At 40.1% G+C, this 19,520-nt stretch overlaps 1 protein-coding gene across 1 annotated transcript in view; it reads right to left on the bottom strand.

The window, feature by feature from the left end:
- CDKL2 (cyclin dependent kinase like 2) overlaps window positions 1-19,520 on the bottom strand; it is a 54,050-nt gene that overhangs the window by 17,871 nt on the left and 16,659 nt on the right. The window contains exons 4-6 of the mRNA XM_066232515.1: window positions 17,174-17,352; window positions 15,753-15,865; window positions 14,088-14,227 (exon numbers count right to left, since the gene is read on the bottom strand). Coding sequence (XP_066088612.1) covers window positions 14,088-14,227; window positions 15,753-15,865; window positions 17,174-17,352 — 432 coding nt within the window. The remainder of the gene's footprint in view (window positions 1-14,087; window positions 14,228-15,752; window positions 15,866-17,173; window positions 17,353-19,520) is intronic.

Genomic DNA, 19,520 nt, shown 5'->3' with positions numbered 1-19,520 from the left:
TAAACCAGTGGTTCTCAAACTTTTTGAAGTCGGGGCACATTTAAAATCCTACAAAAAATTGTAGGCGCACTATATACAAATTTCTGAGAAATATGTTATAATAATTAAGTCAAATATTAAAGAAAAAATATAAAGTCCAAGCGTGCTTTTATGGTATTTAAACAAAATAAATACAATAAAATTAAGATTATTCTGACATTAAAAAACATTTTTATGTTACATTTTTTGAGTTATGCTTTTTAGAATTCATAAAAAAGAGGGGTTAAAAAATTTTAAAAAAACAACAAAAAAGTTATCTTTATATATAGATAGATACATTCTTAGTAAGATTTAGTAAATTCAGCAGGTCCTGGCACAAATGTGTTAAGTTTTTTCATTCTTGTGTTTATGAGAAACATGAGCCTGATGTGTCCTAGCAATTTCTTCAATGTTTGGGCATATATTTGAAAGGCAAACTCTCATTTCCTCATTAATACATTAAAGAATTCCTCTTTTTTTACTCTTAATTGTGTTGAGGGTAGAAAATCCAAATTCACATAAATAGGATGTTGAAAATTGTAGTAAAATATTCAATGCTTTTTTAGATATTGCCATATATTCTTCTTTTATAGAAATCCAAAAGGCTTCAAGAGACAATTCCTTATGTTTAATCATCAATCTAAAACCCCCATCATACATATCATCTTAACTTGACACCAAACAAAGGATAGAAGAAACTTGCTTCCAGTCTTTCCGGGGAACATGGGGGGTAGTGTGAACAATCCAGCACACAGCTTAACAGCCTTCTGCAACCTAATCAGGCAAGTGAGGTGGGGGGTTGGGCAGACTGTCAGCTTACAGCCAATTCCCCACACCTCTGTCCCCCAAAAATCTAAACTCCAAAAACCTTGTTGGTTTTTTGGTCCCCAACAGGCACATATTTCTCTGGAATACCATAAGGCACACCTGGAAATCCTCTAGGGCACACCAGTGCACCTGGGCACACATCTTGAGAACCACTGTATTAAACTATACTATGTGGGAAATTCTAAGGGACAAACAACCTAGCTTCCTCAACAAATAAATGATAATGTTTAAATCAGGGGTCCCCGAACTATGGCCCACTGGCCGCATGTGGCCCCCTGAGGCCATTTATCCAGCCCCCGCCACACTTCCAGAAGGGGCACTTCTTTCATTGGTGGTCAGTGCTCCTGGAGTACTGTATGTGGCAGCGCCGCAAAGCACGGCATAGCTCACACACAGTACTACTTCCAGTGACACGGGACGCATGGGTCACGGCTCCAGAAGCGTGTCATATCACTTGTTAGGGCTAGCAATGACAAATACGGAACTGGACATTGAGCTTCTCATTAGCCAAAAGCAGGCCCATAATTCCCATTGAAATACTGGTCAGTTTGTTGATTTAAATTTACTTGTTCTTTATTTTAAATATTGTATTTGTTCCTGTTTTGTTTTGTTTTTTTATTAAAATAAGATATGTGCAGTGTGCACAGGGATTTGTTCATAGTTTTTTTTATAGTCCGGCCCTCCAACGGTCTGAAGGACAGTGAACTGGTACCCTGTGTAAAACGTTTGGGGACCCCTGGTTTAAATAAAAAAATTAAAAGAGATGAAGATGAGCTTGTAAATTAAGAATCTTAAAAAGACATAACTAATTGCTTGATATGTGGACTTTATGTGAATCCTTATTAAAACTATAAAAAGAAAATATGAGAAAATCAATGAAACTTTGAGTGTTGATTAGATGTTTCATGGTATTCAGGAATTATTGTGAAATTTAAAAATTTAAAGCCTGTGCAGAATGGAAGGGAAAGGACCCGATCTGTGCTTTTGTGCCACTTAACATAGATGATTTTATTGTAATGCAGGTCTTGCTCTGATTAAGTGAAAACACTCAATACCAGTAAAAACAAAAGGGACTGAATATGTAGCTTTAAATGAACAAGAAAAATTCTACATATAATTAAAGTACTTATAAGCAGAAAAATATAATATCTGGAATTTGCTTCAAAATGCTAAAAAAAAGGTGAGGGCATGTAGGTAGATGAAAGAGATTGTTAATTTTGTTGGAATTAGATGACAAGTATATAAGCATTCATTACACTGCTATTCTTTCTACTTTTTTTTCTATTTGAAATTTCTATAATAAAATGTTTTATAAGTTATATAATTCTACTATAAAGGACATAAGTTAGACAACTATTTTATTTTTATTCCCTTTATATCATTTTATAAAAGACAGATCATAAAGCTGGTTTTCATGAAAAATATATGCATGTTAGAAGATTATATTGAAAAACAGAAAGGCATTATTCTAAGAACTTATTATCATTAGTTATAAACTTACTAAACTTGTTATATATAGAACTAAAAATGCAAAAAAATACCTTGAATATGTTATATGATCCAAGTCTTTTTTTTTAATTTTTATTAATTTTAATTTATTGTGTTTAATTGGATTCAATTGTTCTACTGAATATAACTCCCTCACCCTCACCTGTTTCCCTTTCTATACCCCCATTGCCCCCCTTTCCTGACTCCCTCCCCCCTTCCCTCTAGGATTTGGTGTCCTGTTATCTATATCTCTGTGTTATATATATACAATTTCACTAATCCCTTCACCTTCTCTGATCCCATCCTCTTACCCCCTTCCCTCTGACAGCTGTCCCTCTGCTCCCTGTGACCCCGCCTCTGCCTCTATTCTGATCCTCAGTTCACTTTGTTCATTAGATTCCACAGATAAGTGAGATCATATGGTATTTGTCTTCCTCTGCCTGGCTTATTTCACTTAGCATAATAATCTCCAGGTCCATCCATGCTGTCACAAAAGGTAAGATTTCCTTCTTTTTCATGGCCGCATAGTATCCCATTGTGTATAGGTACCACTGCTTTTTAATCCACTCATCCATTGACACACACTTGGGCTGTTTCCACATCTTGGCTATTGTAAATAATGCCGCAATAAACATGTGGGTGTATATCTACTTTTGAATCAGTGATTTGGTATTGTTAGGATATATTCCTAAAAGTGAGATAGCTGGGTCAAAAGGCAGTTCCATTTTCCTTTTTTTTTTTTTACAGAGACAGAGAAAGAGTCAGAGAGGGACAGATAGGGACAGACAGACAGGAAAGGAGAGAGATGAGAAGCATCAATTATCAGTTTTTTTGTTGCGACACCTTAGTTGTTCATTGATTGCTTTCTCATATGTGCCTTAACCATGGGCCTTCAGCAGACCGAGGAACCCCTTGCTCAAGACAGTAACCTTGGGTCCAAGCTGGTGAGCTTTGCTCAAACCAAATGAACCCGTGCTCAAGCTGGTGACCTCAGGGTCTCAAATCTGGGTCCTCCGCATCTCAGTCCGACGCTCTATCCACTGTGCCACTGCCTGGTCAGGGGGAAGTTCCATTTTTAATTTTTTGAGGAATCTCCATACAGTTCTCCACAGTAGCTGTACCAGTCTGCATTACTACTGGCAGTACAGGAGGGTTCCCTTTTCTCCACACCCTCATCAGCACTTACTGTGTGTTGATTTGTTACTGACCGCTATTCTGACAGGTGTCAGGTGGTATCTCATTGTGGTTTTAATTTGCATTTCTCTGATTAGTGACGTTGAACAATTTTTCATATGCCTATTGGCCATCTGTATGTCCTCTTTGTAAAAGAGTCTATTCAGTTCTTTTTTTTTTTTTTTTTGTATTTTTCTGAAGTTAGAAGTGGAGAGGCAGTCAGACAGACTCCTGCATGCATCCAACGGGGATCCACCTGGCATGTTCATCAGGGGGCAATGCTCCACCCATCTGGGGCATCGCTCCACCATGGCAGGAGCCATTATAGCACCTGCATCTGGTAGTTTGGTTACTTCCATTTCATTTAGTTCTTTTTCTGGGGAGTTCTCTTATTGATTCATTTGAATTGCATTTCTCTGTCTGCTCCTTTTGTCTGTGTATTAGGTAGCACTGTCAGACTTTGAACTTTTTGTAGTTTCTTTATGAGGAAAATGGGCTCAGTGATATTGACCTCTGGCCCACCTGTTTTCCTTGTTAAAAGAATACTTCTTGGAGGGTACTATTTTCCTTCCTGTTGTCTGTGAGTATGGAATGCATTTGAACATTTTGTGGGTACATTATTCCTTTAGGCTGGCTAGCTCTAAGGATCAAACTTGATCATATTACACACTGTGCAATGTCCATTTTGTTGGGTGTATTTATTCTCCACAGTGTCTGGTGCCTGCTAGACTCCTCCTTTGGGCATGCTGTTTGTGTAGCTAGCTGAGTCTAAGGTTGTTGCTGTCTGCCACCCACTACCCGTTGTGTTGATTCTAGATCTTCTTGGGTTGAAATCAGCTGTTGTTTGCAATCTGCTGTGGGCTACTTGTGTGCAGCTACTGCTCTTTTCACTATTTATGTCTTCGTTTTCTGTGCCTGGGTAGGGTGGGAGGGGCCAACCTGTGTATAAGGATCAGCTTCTTCCTGCTTAGAGATGACAGCAGCTCCGTAAAAGCTCCAAGCTCCATAAGACTTGCCTCCACTTTTCAGCTGCTCCACCTCCTCTTGTAGCTGCCTGGTCTTCCCACAGAGTCTCCTGTAGAAGACTGTAGTATGGGTCCAGACTGACCTCACCCAACCAACCCCTCTTCAGGTTGCAAGTTTGTTTGGTTAGGGCAGCTGAGGATGGGAATCCAATATTAGTGGGGCCCCCTATTTCAGGGGTCTTTTGGTCAGTAGTTCAGTACAGGAAATGTGGCCCCTACTCCAGAGCCTAATACCTCAGCCATTGAGGTATACTCAAATTTTATTTCTCCCCAACAAGGTGAGCAGCAGGTTCAGGTCAAAGTGGGGCCAACACTCCCCTCTGCAGAAGTTCTTACAGCTGGTGAGATCATGGTCTCAGGGAGGAAGACAGAGAGTCCTCTCCTGAGGCTTACGGTGCCCCCCAAGAAAGTGGATAAGCCCCTTGACCAGATCCAACACTAGGCTCACAAGGGCCTACATTTTAAATGTCTATGCTCCAAACCTCTCTCACTTCCCCCAGTGGAATCTAGCCCAGCAGGGATGAACATCCAGGACCCAGGCCAGCTGACTGTGAAGCTCCACCCTGTCCAATGCACATGAGCCACTGTGCTGGTACTGATCACAGAGAGCAAAATTCGCCTCAGTTGGGCCAGGTGTGAGGAGCCCTTCCTTTGGATACCACTCTGTCAAGGGTTGTTAGGTTCTGAACCGATGCTCTCCACAGCTGGCCAATGGATGTGCCAGCCCTGGGCCTCTCTAGAAGGAACCCAACATAGACCAGTGGGAGACACTGCCCATGACTGTCCCTCAGCAAACTTCTTGGAGCTACAAGCAATCCAGAGTTTGTGGCTGCCTCTGCTGGGCCCAGGTGCACATGGAAATACCAAACTGCACACCTAGGATGACTTTTACCTACACTGGTCCTGGGGAAAGGTTCCCTGAATCCCAGCTCCTAAAGCTTCTGTTTGCTGGCTGCTTGCTGGCTGCTTGTTGGCTGCTTGTTGGGCTCAGCCACTGAAAAAACCTCTGCTAGAATCTGGAGCCTGCAGCAATTCAGGGATTAGGAATGGTGGTGTTTGTGGCTCCGTTCCTCAGCCTCAGGTGTCAGTCTGTCCAGACTTTTTTCACAGACCTCAATAGGGTTTGGCCCCAGGAGCCCAATGTGTATGGCCTCTGAAACCCAGAGATGTGGTCTGCCCGCATTCTGGACAGTTTCCACTGAGTCTCCCGTGGGGTGGAATTACCAGTCTTAGACTCTGGAGCATGGGGACAGGGGGAAGTTCCGGCCTCAACACAAGAAAACCAAGTCACTGATGCACCCCTGCCTCCTGGCTTCTCAGCACACCCAGTCACCACGACTGGGGCAGGAGAGACTCCCGAGGGCGAAGCAGTTGCTTGTCCTCAGGCTGGTGCCACACAAAGGGGATGCTCCATCCAAGAAAGATGGCGACTGTAGTACTGGAGAATGACTAAGCACAGGAGTTCCAATGGGCCACCCTCCAGTGTCTTTCCTTGGGCCTCCAACTTTACACTCTCCTCACACAACTCTAGTCCTCTCAACTCTCCCCTGCCAGAGCCTAGGGCAAGTGGCTGTGAAGGATATTTTCTGTGCGGGCCCTTTAAGATGGAGCCTGTGCCTCCAAGAGTTCCATCTCTTTCTCACAGACAGAAACCCGGCTCTTTTCACAGCTAAATGCTGTGTGGGTGCCTCTTCTAGGCTCTGGGGCTCTAGGCTGGAGCTCTGGGCCTGAGGCTGAGCACACACACCTCTCAGGGTGACCCTGCCCGTAGTGAGAGTCCTTCCAGACTCTCAGCCACCGCTGCTCACTCCTGGAGTGGGCAGCCCTTTCTGTGTCTCCATCCTTCCTAACAGTCTCGGTGTGGCTTGTTCTGTGATCCTTGGTTATAGACTCCTCTTCATTTAGTCCAAAGTTGTCTTTTCAAGATGACTGTTCTTAAATTAAGTTGTAATCCAATTTGGTCCCGGGAGGTAGCAGTTGGAACGCCTGCCTACTCCATCACCATCTTTGAATCTCCTGATCCTGGTATCTTAAAGATACTTATTTCATCAATACTTTAAGACAATCCTAACTAATAAGAATTTCTTGAGCTAATAATGCCAAAATGTCCACTTTTAGAGAAAATTTGATCCATTGAGACTCTCCCTAATATCTTTATCAATCAAAGACAAAGCAAAGGTGACAGTGGTTTGTATGTTAGCTTCAGCAAATCCAGTGGCTAGGGCAAAAACCTTTTTAACTATATATCACTGGTCATCATCATTTGCCTTATATTTTAATTAATTTTCCTACTACTTTACCTTCTTTTTCTTTTTTTTTTTTTCTTTCAAATTAGTGTTTTGGCTTTGAAGATATAATTTTCTTTCTTTTTTTTAATATTAATATTTTTTTATTAAATTTAATGCAGTGACATTGATAAATCAGGGTACATATGTTGAGAGAAAATATCTCTAGATTATTTTGACATTTGATTGTGCTGTATACCCCTCCCGCAAAGTTAAATTGTCTTCTGTCACCTTCTATCTGGTTTTCTTTGTGCCCCTCCCCTCCCCTAACCCCTCTCTCCTTCTTCACCCCCTCCGCCCTCCCCAAACCCCCCCACCCCTGTTGCCATCACATTCTTGTTCATGTCTCTGAGTCTCATTTTTATGTCCCTTCTATGTATGGATTCATCTCAGTTTTTTTTCTGATTTACTTATTTCACTCCGTATAATGTTATCAAGGTCCATCCATGCTATTGTAAATGATCCGATGTCATCATTTCTTATGGCTGAGTAGTATTCCATAGTATATATGTACCAAAGTTTTTTAATCCACTCGTCCTCTGACGGACACTTGGGCTGTTTCCAGATCTTCGCTATTGTGAACAATGCTGCCACAAACATGCGGGTGCATTTCTCCTTTTCGAGCCGTTCTATGGTGTCCTTGGGGTATATTCCTAAAAGTGGGATAGCTGGGTCAAAAGGCGGTTCGATTTTCAGTTTTTTGAGGAATCTCCATACTGTTTTCCACAGTGGCTGCACCAGTCTGCATTCCCACCAGCAGTGCAGGAGGGTCCCCTTTTCTTCACATCCTCGCCAGCACTTATTCTGTGTTGTTTTGTTGATAAGCGCCATTCTGACTGGTGTAAGGTGATATCTCATTGTGGTTTTAATTTGCATTTCTCTAATGATTAGTGATGTTGAGCATTTTTTCATATGCCTATTGGCCATCTGTATGTCCTCTTTGGAGAAGTGTCTATTCATCTCTTTTGCCCATTTTTGGATTGGGTTGTTTGTCTTCCTGGTGTTGAGTTTTACAAGTTCTTTATAAATTTTGGTTATTAACCCCTTATCAGACGTATTGTCAAATATGTTCTCCCATTGTGTAGTTTGTCTTTTTATTCTGTTCTTGTTGTCTTTAGCTGTGCAAAAGCTTTTTAGTTTGATATAGTCCCATTTGTTTATCCTGTCTTTTATTTCACTTCCCCGTGGAGATAAATCAGCAAATATATTGCTCCGAGAGATGTCGGAGAGCTTACTGCCTATGTTTTCTTCTAAGATGCTTATGGTTTCACGGCCTACATTCAAGTCTTTTATCCATTTTGAGTTTATTTTTGTGAGTGGTGTAAGCTGGTGATCTAGTTTCATTTTTTTGCAGGTAGCTGTCCAATTTTCCCAACACCATTTGTTAAAGAGGCTGTCTTTACTCCATTGTATTTCCTTACCTCCTTTGTCAAATATCAGTTGTCCATAGAACTGTGGGTTTATTTCTGGGTTCTCTGTTCTATTCCATTGATCTATATGCCTGTTCTTATGCCAGTACCAGGCTATTTTGAGTACAATGGCCTTGTAGTATAACTTGATATCAGGAAGTGTGATACCTCCCACTTTATTCTTCTTTTTTAAGATTGCTGAGGCTATTCGTGTCCTTTTTTGGTTCCATATAAATTCTTGGAATATGTGTTCTATATCTTTGAAGTATGTCACTGGTATTTTAATTGGTATTGCATTGAATTTATAAATTGCTTTGGGTAATATAGACATTTTAATGATGTTTATTCTTCCTAACTATGAGCACGGTATATGCTTCCACTTGTTAGTATCTTCCTTGATTTCTTTTATCAATGTTTTGTAATTTTCCGAGTACAAGTCTTTAGTCTCCTTGGTTAAGTTTACTCCTAGGTACTTTATTTTTTTGGTTGTAATTGTGAAGGGGATTGTTTCCTTAATTTCTCTTTTTGACTGTTCATTGTTGGTGTATAAAAATGCTTCTGATTTCTGAGTATTGATTTTATATCCTGCCACTTTGCTGAATTTATTTATCAGGTCCAGTAGTTTTTTGACTGAGACTTTAGGGTTTTCTATATACAATATCATATCATCTGCAAATAATGATAGTTTTACTTCTTCTTTTCCAACTTGAATGCCTTTTATTTCTTCTTCTTGTCTGATTGCTGTGGCTAGGACTTCCAGGACTATGTTAAATAAGAGTGGTGAAAGGGGGCACCCCTGCCTTGTTCCTGATCTTAAGGGTATTGCTTTTAATTTTTGCCCATTGAGTATGATGTTGGCTGTGGGTTTCTCATAGATGGCTTTTATCATGTTGAGGTATGTTCCCTGTATTCCCACTTTGCTGAGAGTTTTGATCATGAATGGGTGCTGGATTTTATCAAATGCTTTTTCTGCATCTATTGAAATTATCATATGGTTTTTCTCCTTCTTTTTGTTTATGTGATGAATCACATTGATTGATTTACGAATATTGTACCAGCCTTGCCTCCCCAGAATAAATCCCACTTGATCATGGTGTATGATTTTTTCCATATATTGTTGGATCCGGTTTGCTAATATTTTGTTGAGGATTTTAGCATCTATATTCATCAGAGATATTGGCCTATAATTTTCTTTCTTTGTGTGGTCTTTGCCTGGTTTTGGAATCAGAATTATGCTCGCCTCATAAAAGGAGTTTGGAAGTCTTCCTTCCTCTTGAATTTTTTGAAATAGTTTGAGAAGGATAGGAGTTAGATCTTCTTTGAATATTTGGTAGAATTCCGTTGTGAAGCCATCGGGCCCCGGACTTTTCTTTGTTGGGAGTTTTTTGATAACTGTTTCGATCTCCTTTGGTGTAATTGGTCAGTTTAAGTTTTCTGATTCTTCCAGATTGATTTTTGGAAGATTGTACGTTTCAAGGAATTTGTCCATTTCATCTAGGTTGTCTAGTTTTTTGGCATACAGTTCTTCATAGTATTTTCTTACAATATTTTGTATTTCTGTTGTGTCAGTTGTTATTTCTCCTCTCTCATTTCTAATTTTATTTATTTGAGTCCTCTCTCTCTTTTTCTTGGTGAGTCTACTTAAAGGTGCATCAATCTTGTTTACCTTTTCAAAGAACCAGCTCCTAGTTTCATTGATCTTCTGTATTGTTTCTTTAGCCTCTATGTCATTTATTTCTGCTCTGATCTTTATTATTTCCTTCCTTCTACTACATTTGGGCTTTACTTGCTGTTCTTTTTCTAATTCTTTTAGATGCAGGGTTAAGTTGTTTATTTGAGCTTTTTCTAGCTTCTGAAAGTGTGCCTGTAGTGCTATGAACTTCCCTCTCAGCACTGCTTTCGCTGTGTCCCATAAATTTTGAGTTGTTGTATGCTCATTGTCATTCGTTTCTAGGAATTTCTTTATTTCTTCTTTGATCTCATTCTTAATCCATTCATTATTTAACACCCTGCTATTTAGTTTCCATGTGTTTGAGAATTTTTGAGCTTTTCTGCTGTGATTCATTTCTAGTTTCATGCCGTTGTGATCGGAGAAAGTGCTTGATATGATTTCAGTCTTCTTAAATTTGTTGAGAGCACTTTTGTGCCCTAACATGTGGTCTATCCTAGAGAATGTACCATGAGCACTTGAAAAGAATGTATATTCTGCTGCTTTAGGGTGAAAGGTTCTGAAGATATCTATTAAATCGAGTTGATCTAGTGTTTCCAATAATTCTGCTGTTTCTTTGTTAATTTTCTTTCTTGAGGATCTATCTAGTGATGTTAGTGGGGTATTGAAATCCCCTACTATTATAGTATTGCTGTTGATCTCGCCCTTTAAATCCATCAAAGTCTGTTTTATATATTTGGGTGCTCCTATATTAGGTGCATAGATATTTATAATAGTTATATCTTCCTGTTGGATTACTCCCTTTATCATTATGTAGTGGCCTTCTTTATCTCTTACTATATCCTTTGTTTTAAAGTCCAATTTGTCTGATATAAGTATTGCTACCCCAGCTTTTTTTTCATTTCCGTTTGCATGAAACATTTTTCTCCATCCTTTTACCTTCAATCTGTGTGTGTCTTTTGTTCTAAGGTGTGTCTCTTGTAGACAACATATGTATGGGTCCTGTTTTCTTATCCACGCAGCTACCCTATGTCTTTTGATTGGATCATTTAATCCATTTACATTTAAGGTTATTATTGATATGTAGTTGTTTATTGCCATTTTCTTCTTTAAAGGTGTATTCCTTTTTCTTTTTTTTTTTCTGTATTCTTTTCCCACTTTATCTGTTTACACCAGGCCCCTTAATATTTCCTGCAGCATTGGTTTGGTTGTAATGAATTCCTTGAGTTGTTTTTTGTCTGGGAAGCTTTTTATTTCTCCTTCAATTTTAAACGATAGCCTTGCTGGATAAAGTAGTCTTGGTTGTAGGTTCTTGTTCTGCATTACTTTGAATATTTCTTGCCATTCCCTTCTGGCCTCAAGTGTTTCTGTTGAAAAGTCAGATGTCATCCTTATGGGGGCTCCTTTGTAGGTGATAACTTTTTTTTCTCTTGCAGCTTTTAATATTTTCTCTTTATCGCTTAGCTTTGGTATTTTAATTATGATGTGTCTTGGTGTAGGTTTCTTTGGGTTTCTCTTTAATGGAGTCCTCTGTGCTTCTTGGATTTGTGAGAGTTTCTCTTGCATTAATTTAGGGAAGTTTTCAGCTATGATATGATTGAACAAAGTCTCTATCCCTTGTTCTTTTTCTTCTTCTTCAGGAACCCCTATGATGCGGATGTTATTTCTCTTCATGTTGTCACAGAGCTCTCTAAGAGTTTCCTCTGACTTTTTGAGTCTTTTTTCTCTTTTCTTCTCTGCTTTCATGCCTTCATTCCAGTTGTCTTCTAACTCGCTGATTCGATCCTCTGCTCTATCTATCCTGTTTTTAATTCCTTCCATTGTGGTCTTTATTTCTGATATTGTATTTGTCGTCTCCAACTGATTCTTTTTTATACTTGCTATTTCTTTATTTAGGTTTTCAAACTCCCCCTCCATTGTTGTTCTAAGATCCCTAAGCATCCTTACAATCATTATTTTGAACTCCGCATCTGGAAGTTTGATTATTTCCATATCACTCAGTTCATCTCTCGAAAGTGTCTCTTGTGGTTTCATTTGGATTGCACTCCTTTGTTTTCTCATCTTCTTCTTCTTTTTTATTTTTATTTGTAGAGTTGATTGAGTCTAGGCTTGGTGTTGTCTGCCTCCAGTTTTCAGTTGTGTTATTTTTAGGTCTTCCTGGGTTGGTATCAGCTATTATTTGTAATCCACTTTCGGATTTGGGCAGCTTTGAAGTCTTGATTTGTTTGTTTTCTTACAGGTGATAGTCTTGTTAACTGATCTCAGCAGGGGGCTTCCTTGAAACTGTATCCAGGAATGCTGTGGGTGTAACCTGAGACGCTGAAGGTCTCTTCCTCCAACTAATCTCACTGGGGGCAGGGTTTTTTCTCTCAGCTTCAGTAGGGGGAGGTGTATCTCAGATCTCCATGGAGACCTCAGTTACTGCCCCTCCTCCCCACTTCTTGTTTTCAGCTGTGTCTTGTTGTGCTGATTGGAGCTGGATAGATGTCCAGAGATCTCTGATCCGGAAGCACTTCAGCTCTGTTTTGTGAAAGGTTCAGTCCCTCCCCCAGCTATGGCCGCCTCCAGCACGAATGAGTCAGCTTTTTTATTTTGTTTCTTGCATACCTTAGCCCCTCACAGTCTGTCCCTCTCCCTGTCTTTTCCACTTGGGAGATAAGCTGGTCTTTTCAACCCACCTTGCTCCCTGGTCGCCAGGTAAGTGGCTGTGAGCAGTAGTTTCTGCTCTTTTTCCTCTGTGAAATCCTCTCTGGGCTCTCAGCCTCACCCCTCTCCTTCCCTTCCTGTAAGCAGAGGAGATTCAGGCACTCCTTACCAGGATTATTGTGGCTTCCTCTTTGCTCCTTGGTTTTTGAGAGCTGTTCTTGCAGTTCAATGTTGGTTTTTCATGCTGATTTTTTCTAAATTGATTTGTATTCCAGTTTGGTGTTGAGAGCTGGGTGTCTGTGCATCCGCCTACTCCGCTGCCATCTTCTCTCTCTGTCTTTTTTTTTTTTTTTAAAGATTTATTTATTTTACAGAGGGGGTGAAGTGAGAAGTATCAACTCATGGTTGTTTCATTTCAGTTGTTCATCACTTGCTTGTTGCTTGTCAAAGGTGCCTTGACCAGAAAAGTGTGGATTTTGAGCTAGTGACCTCAGCATTCCAGGTTGACACTTTAAACACTGTGCCACCACTAGGCCAGGCTCTTTTTATTTTCTTATCCTACTTTTATTCTCTTTTCCACTTAAACAAGGCATGCATTTTATTTTATTTTATTACTTATTTATTTATTTTACAGAGACAGAGAGAGAGTCAGAGAGAGGGACAGACAGGGACAGAGAGACAGGAACAGAGATGAGAATCATCAATCATTAGTTTTTTGTTGTGCATTGTGACACCTTAGTTGTTCATTGATTGCTTTCTCATATGTGCCTTAACCATGGGCCTTCAGCAGACCGAGGAACCCCTTGCTTGAGCCAGCGACCTTGGGTCCAGCTGGTGAGCCTTGCTCAAATCAGATGAGCCCGCGCTCAAGCTGGCGACCTCGGGGTCTTGAACCTGAGTCCTCTGCATCCCAGTCCAATGCTCTATCCACTGCGCCACCGCCTGGTCAGGCTCAATGTTTAACATTTAAAATGCATGTCTTGCCTGACCAGGCAGTGGCGCAGTGAATAGAGCGTTGGACTGGGATGCGGAGGACCCAGGTTCAAGACCCCGAGGTCGCCAGCTTGAGCGTGGTCTCATCAGGTGTGAGCAAGGCTCACCAGCCTGAGCCCAAGGCCGCTGGCTCAAGCAAGGGGTCACTCTGTCTGTTGTAGCCCCCTGGTCAAGGCACATATGAGAAATCAATCAATGAACAACTAAGGAACTGCAATGAAGAACTGATGTTTCTCATCTCTCTCCCTTTCTGTCTGTCCCTCTCTCTGGCTCTCTCTGGCTCTGCCACAAAAATAAATAAATAAATAAATAAGTGTTAAACATTGAAAATGTATCATCATGAGGATGTTTTCACACTTAAAACATGCTAGATAACACTGAATGGTTTCTTAAGTGAAACTTTCAGGTCTCTATCTCAGAACCCCTACCTCCCCCCACCACACACACAAAATTTTTTATCTAAACAATCAACTGAATAAGAAAAAGGGAAGAAAAAGCCAAGTCTCTGTAATATAAATTCCCTGTCAGAAAGTGAAAGAAAAAGTATCATTACCTTTGCTAAATCTATCACAACTTCAGGGAGTGTGGGATAACGTCTTTCAAGAGGTTCCATTTCCTTGATTTCAGGCAACCTTATTCCAGCAAATGCCGGATTTTTATAAAACAGCTCCTGATGTCTTGGAATGAGATTACCTGGAGGTGAGAACAGCACCCCTCTCTGTCATTATATATCATGATAGAAATGGCAAAGGGACAAGGGATGTGGAGTAGAGAAAAGAGCAGAACACAGCTGTGGAAGAGGGGTGCCCTCAGCATGCAAAGTTGACCGAAGACAGTGCTCTCAATGCAGTGCCACCAGGCAGTCTTTACAGTGGTTCTGACTTAAGTCAACTCAAGAAAATGAACATTCTCATCTCAACATACTCATTTAGGAGAGTCACATGCCAGTAAACACAGAACTGAAGACACGAGGGGGCACAACAAAAAGAGAAGTAAAAAACATTTTATAATTTTTTTAATGTAGCAACCAGCACATTTAAACATTTCTAACAACAAAGCATAAAAGAGCAGACTAAAACAATGAAAATATTAACAGTCATGTGGTCAGAACAGAATCAAATCTAGATAAATCAGTTCTACCATTTAAGAATTTAATTTTTGGGCCCTGGCCAGTTGGCTCAGTGGTAGAGCATCAGCCTGGCATGCAGAAGTCCTGGGTTCGATTCTCGGCCAGGGCACACAGGAGAAGCGCCCATCTGCTTCTCCACCCCTCCCCCTCTCCTTCCTCTCTGTCTCTCTCTTCCCCTCCCGCAGCCGAGGCTCCATTGGAGCAGAGATGGCCTAGGCGCTGGGGATGGCTCCTTGGCCTCTGCCCCAGGCGCTAGAGTGGCTCTGGTCACAACAGAGCGACCCCCAGGAGGGGCAGAACATCGCCCCCTGGTGGGCAGAGCGTCGCCCCTGGTGGGCATGCCGGGTGGATCCCGGTTGAGCGCATGCGGGAGTCTGTCTGACTGTCTCTCCCCATTTCCAGCTTCAGAAAAATACAAAAAAAATAATAATAATAATTTAATTTTTGGTCTACAGATTTTGTAACTATGCCTAAGGTCTGGTTGGAGAAATTTTATCTTTTTTTTCCCTCAACTTCAATACCCATTGAAGCATAAAATATACATGAAACCATTATACTGTTTATTGAATTTCTAACCTGGAAACTTAAAATCCAATAGTTAAATAGTCTCCAAGCATCTTACCATTATTTCTATTTGCCAAGCTCTATATGCCAACATGAAGTTGATATTTCAACAAACATAAGACAACTTTGACATTCCATCCAAAGAACTGACAACAAAAATCCTATCTTCAGCAAGATTAAACTACCTTAAAAGTTTCTACGTTCTCAATTTGGAGGTGAAGATGAGGGTATAGTCATATTACACCAAATGTTTGGTGACCTGTAAGTAATACGTTGCATCCTCTCTATGTGTGATTTATTGAAAAAGTGCAGAGAAGTATGTATATCCTTTGCTATTTAGGGGGAAGTGTGCTGATAGGTGGGGGTGAGACCCTGATTAAGACCATATGTCACACAGACCAAATCCAGAGTGAGAATGAATGTATACATGAAGTTTCCCTATTTCCTTCCTACCTTGTAAAATCAATACAAACAAAAAACACAGGGGAGACCTCTAAAATTTAAAACGCAGATGTATAATCTTACCTAAGCACATCATAATATGATATAGCTGATCAATATCAGAATCTCCAGGAAAGAGGGGTTCCCCCATGAGCATTTCAGTTACCAGACAGCCAATGGCCCACACATCAACAGCCCTGGAAGAAAAGCAATGTGGTGTCAAGTCTTGTATCCTAAGATGTTCCCTATGACTGAATCTGATCTGCATATTACTATTTAATAGTCTAAATATTAAGAAGAATATTAGCAAGCCTTAAATTACCTACAAAAAGACACTGCCATTTAAACTTAAAGTACTTAATTAGTATTTAAAATACTAATTCCCAATTTTATGTAAGTCAGATTTTCAGAAATTTCAATCATGTAACATCAAGGAAGAAGGTTTCTTGTCAAAACAATTATGTGTACTTTTTCTGAAAATAAGCCTTTTGGGTTTCCATTTAGAGCCTATTCATTCTTGGTTTGCACATGATTTTAACAAGTTGATTAATCTATTCCACCATATACTGAAAACTACCAGAAAATTGGGGACACATAGAGGAATAAGAAGGAAAACTGAAAGATAATAGGAGAAAAAAATTTTAAAAACCATCTTTAAAACCAGTCACAAGAACTTAAAAAGAATATGCTGGCATTATTAGCAAAGGGACAACTACTTTGAAATTGCTCCAGGTCATAGCTGAAGTATAAAATGATATAAAAGTTACAGTATGGCAACAAAATGAGAACTCAAAGTAATCAAAAAATATTAAATGAAAATGATATATACTCTGAAAACAGAAATTATAGGAAATATTTTTAAATATTTCTATAAAAGCAGTAAAAGTTACAATCCCTTCTTCTTTAAAGAATTCATTTATAGAAATAACCTATTTTTAAAAAACATTTTTTGCCTGACCTGTGGTGGCGCAGTGGATAAAGCGTCAACCTGGAAACACTGAGGTTGCTGGTTCAAAACCCTGGGCTTGCCTGGTCAAGGCACATATGGGAGTTGATGCTTCCTGCTCCTCCCCCTTCTCTCTCTCTCTCTGTCTCTGTCTCTCTTTCTCTCTCTCTCTCCCCCCTCTCTAAAATGAATAAATAAATAAATAAATAAACATTTCACTCACTTATTTCTACCAGACCCTAAGCCACTCCATCTCACTTCATTCCAACAGTGTCAGACCTATCCAATCAATGATACCTCTCTTTACTAGTGAAAGACAGCTTTTCTAATTCCAAATCACTAAAAAACAAAGAAAACCACTCTCCTTGATTTCCCTACCTTTAAAATAGGTATACTCACCCCAAGTTGTTCCACAAGAATATTTCAAAGGGAAACACCAAGAATTACCAATCACTTTACAAAGTTACCAAAATTCAAAACTTCCTTTCAGTGTTAGAGGAATCTTTTATTATGTTAGAAACATATTAACTCCACCACTACCACCACCATGATGTCTTACTTGCCATACTTGACGTCACCAACCAATAGTTCTGGAGCTCTGTACCATCGGGTTGCCACATAATCAGTATAAACTTCCCCAGGAGCTGCCAATGTCCGTGCAAATCCAAAATCACATAACTTGACAACGCCAGATTGGGAGACTAATACATTCTCTGGCTTGATATCTCTGTGTATGATCTAAGAAAAAAACAACAGAGAATGACATGTATTGGCACATCAAGTTAAGCAGATTCATTATTTTTTGAGCACTTGCCATTTGTAGGGCATATGTATGAAATAAAAGTATATATATGTAACTGTTCCTGCCTTTAAAGAACCAGACATCAAGTTGGGTAAAAAAAATAACACTCATGCTTAAAATTTTATATTACAAAGATACTAGATGATAGATATATTACCAAATCAATTGTTCTATTAACTGCTCTCAAGATTAAGAAAGTAATGTTATAATTAAAGATTGGGCTGTCAAGAAAAATTTTATGAAAGGAGTGGGCTCCAAGATAGGTCTTTGATATTAAGTATGAGCTGGATAAATGTAGAAATGAAAGGGCAACCCAAGTGAAGGTAACAGAGTAAAAGAGTGAAGATAGAAATAGATCAGGAGACTAGAGAAATGCTACTTTTGGAGTAGAGGTTACATACTAGGGAAGAAGGATGCCTCAACTGCCAGCCTGAGAAGTCTGAGCTTCTGTCAAAGCCATGGGAACCCACAGAAGTGGCATGACCAATATGGTGTTTAAATATGTTGGTGCCCTGGCTGGTTGGCTCAGTGGCAGAGCATCTACCTGGCATGTAAAAGTCCTGGTTTTGATTCCTGGTCAGGGCACACAGGAGAGGCGGCCATCTGCTCTTACCCTACCTTTCTCTCTCTTTCTTTCTCTTCCCCTCCCACAGCCATTGGCTGGATTGATTCGAGCACATCGGCCCTAGGAGCTGAAGATGGCTCCATGGAGCCTCTGCCTCAAGCACTAAAAATAGCTCAGTTGAGAGCATGGCCCCAGATGGGCCAAGCATCAATCCCAGATGGGGGTTGCCAGGTGGATCCCGGTTGGGGTGCCTTCAGTAGTCTGTTTCTCTATCTCCCCTCCTCTCACTTAAAAAAGTAAAAAAAAGAGGATGTTGTCCATAAGCAAGCTAAGTCAGAGAACGGGACCAGAGGCAGGGAGAAGAGCAGTGGGGGTACTATGAGTAACAAGAGCCTAAACTAGGCTGATGATCGGAGGAATGGAAAGGAAGAGACATAGATTAGAAATATTTTAAATCAAGCAACAAGAGCTTAGGAAGTAAGGTCAGATATTTTATTTACATATGGGAATCTAAGAGAATGGTGGTTTCATAAACAAAAATGGAAAAGTCTGGTAAAGTTAGTTTTGATGGAATAATTAATAGTTTAGTTCTAGCCATAGGGGCTTTTATGTGGATTGCTGAACATCCAAGTGCAGGCATCATTCAGGCAATTAGAAATACAAAGAAGATTGGCCCTGACTTGTTGGCTCAGTGGTAGAGCATCAGCCCGGCGTGTGGAAGTCCCAGGTTCAATTCCCGGCCAGGGTACACAGAAGAAGTGCCCATCTGCTTCTCCACCCCTCCCCCTCTCCTCTCTCTCTTTCTCTCTCCCCCTCCTGCAGCCAAAGCTCCATTGAAGCAAAGTTGGCCTGGGCACTGAGGACGGTTCCATGGCCTCCGCCTCAGGCTCTAGAATGGATCTGGTTGCAACAGAGCAACGGCCCAGATGGACAGAGCATCGCCCCCTAGTGGGTATGCAAGCAGGTGAATCTCAGTAGGGTACATGCAGGAGTCTGTCTCTCTGCCTCCCCACTTCTCACTTCAGAAAAAAAAAAAAGAAATATAAAGAGGATCAACAAGGTCAGTGATTAAGATTTCTAAAGAAGAAAATATGGACACTGAGAGTCAATAGTAAAAATTCTACAGCTAGGCAAAATAAAATATTAGACCTAATTTTCTAATATAAGTAAACTGTATTTTGAAAAAAAATTTATATATATATATATATATATATATATATATATATATATATCTTAAACTCTTTCAGAGGACCAGCATCCTAAATGGCAATCTGCCATTGCTGAGCATTTTGCTTAGGCTACCAACTTCTAGTACATCCTGGACATAGATGGCAAGCTCACAGGGCCAGCCCCACATCTTCCATTACCATCTGTTACTTTTATAGTCACATAAAAAATGCCATTTAAAATATTTTGTAAAACAAGAAGAATAAATGTGTTATTCATTTTGTACTTTGTGTCATTTTACCTAGAGCTGCTTTTACATGATACACAAAAGATTAAAATTATTGTGGTCTGACCAGGCGGTGGTGTAGTGGG

The sequence above is a fragment of the Saccopteryx bilineata genome, chromosome 5 (assembly GCF_036850765.1).
Source record: "Saccopteryx bilineata isolate mSacBil1 chromosome 5, mSacBil1_pri_phased_curated, whole genome shotgun sequence".
Taxonomy (NCBI): domain Eukaryota; kingdom Metazoa; phylum Chordata; class Mammalia; order Chiroptera; family Emballonuridae; genus Saccopteryx; species Saccopteryx bilineata.
Note: the sequence above shows the minus strand (reverse complement) of the source record. Positions and strands in the feature narration are given on the sequence as shown.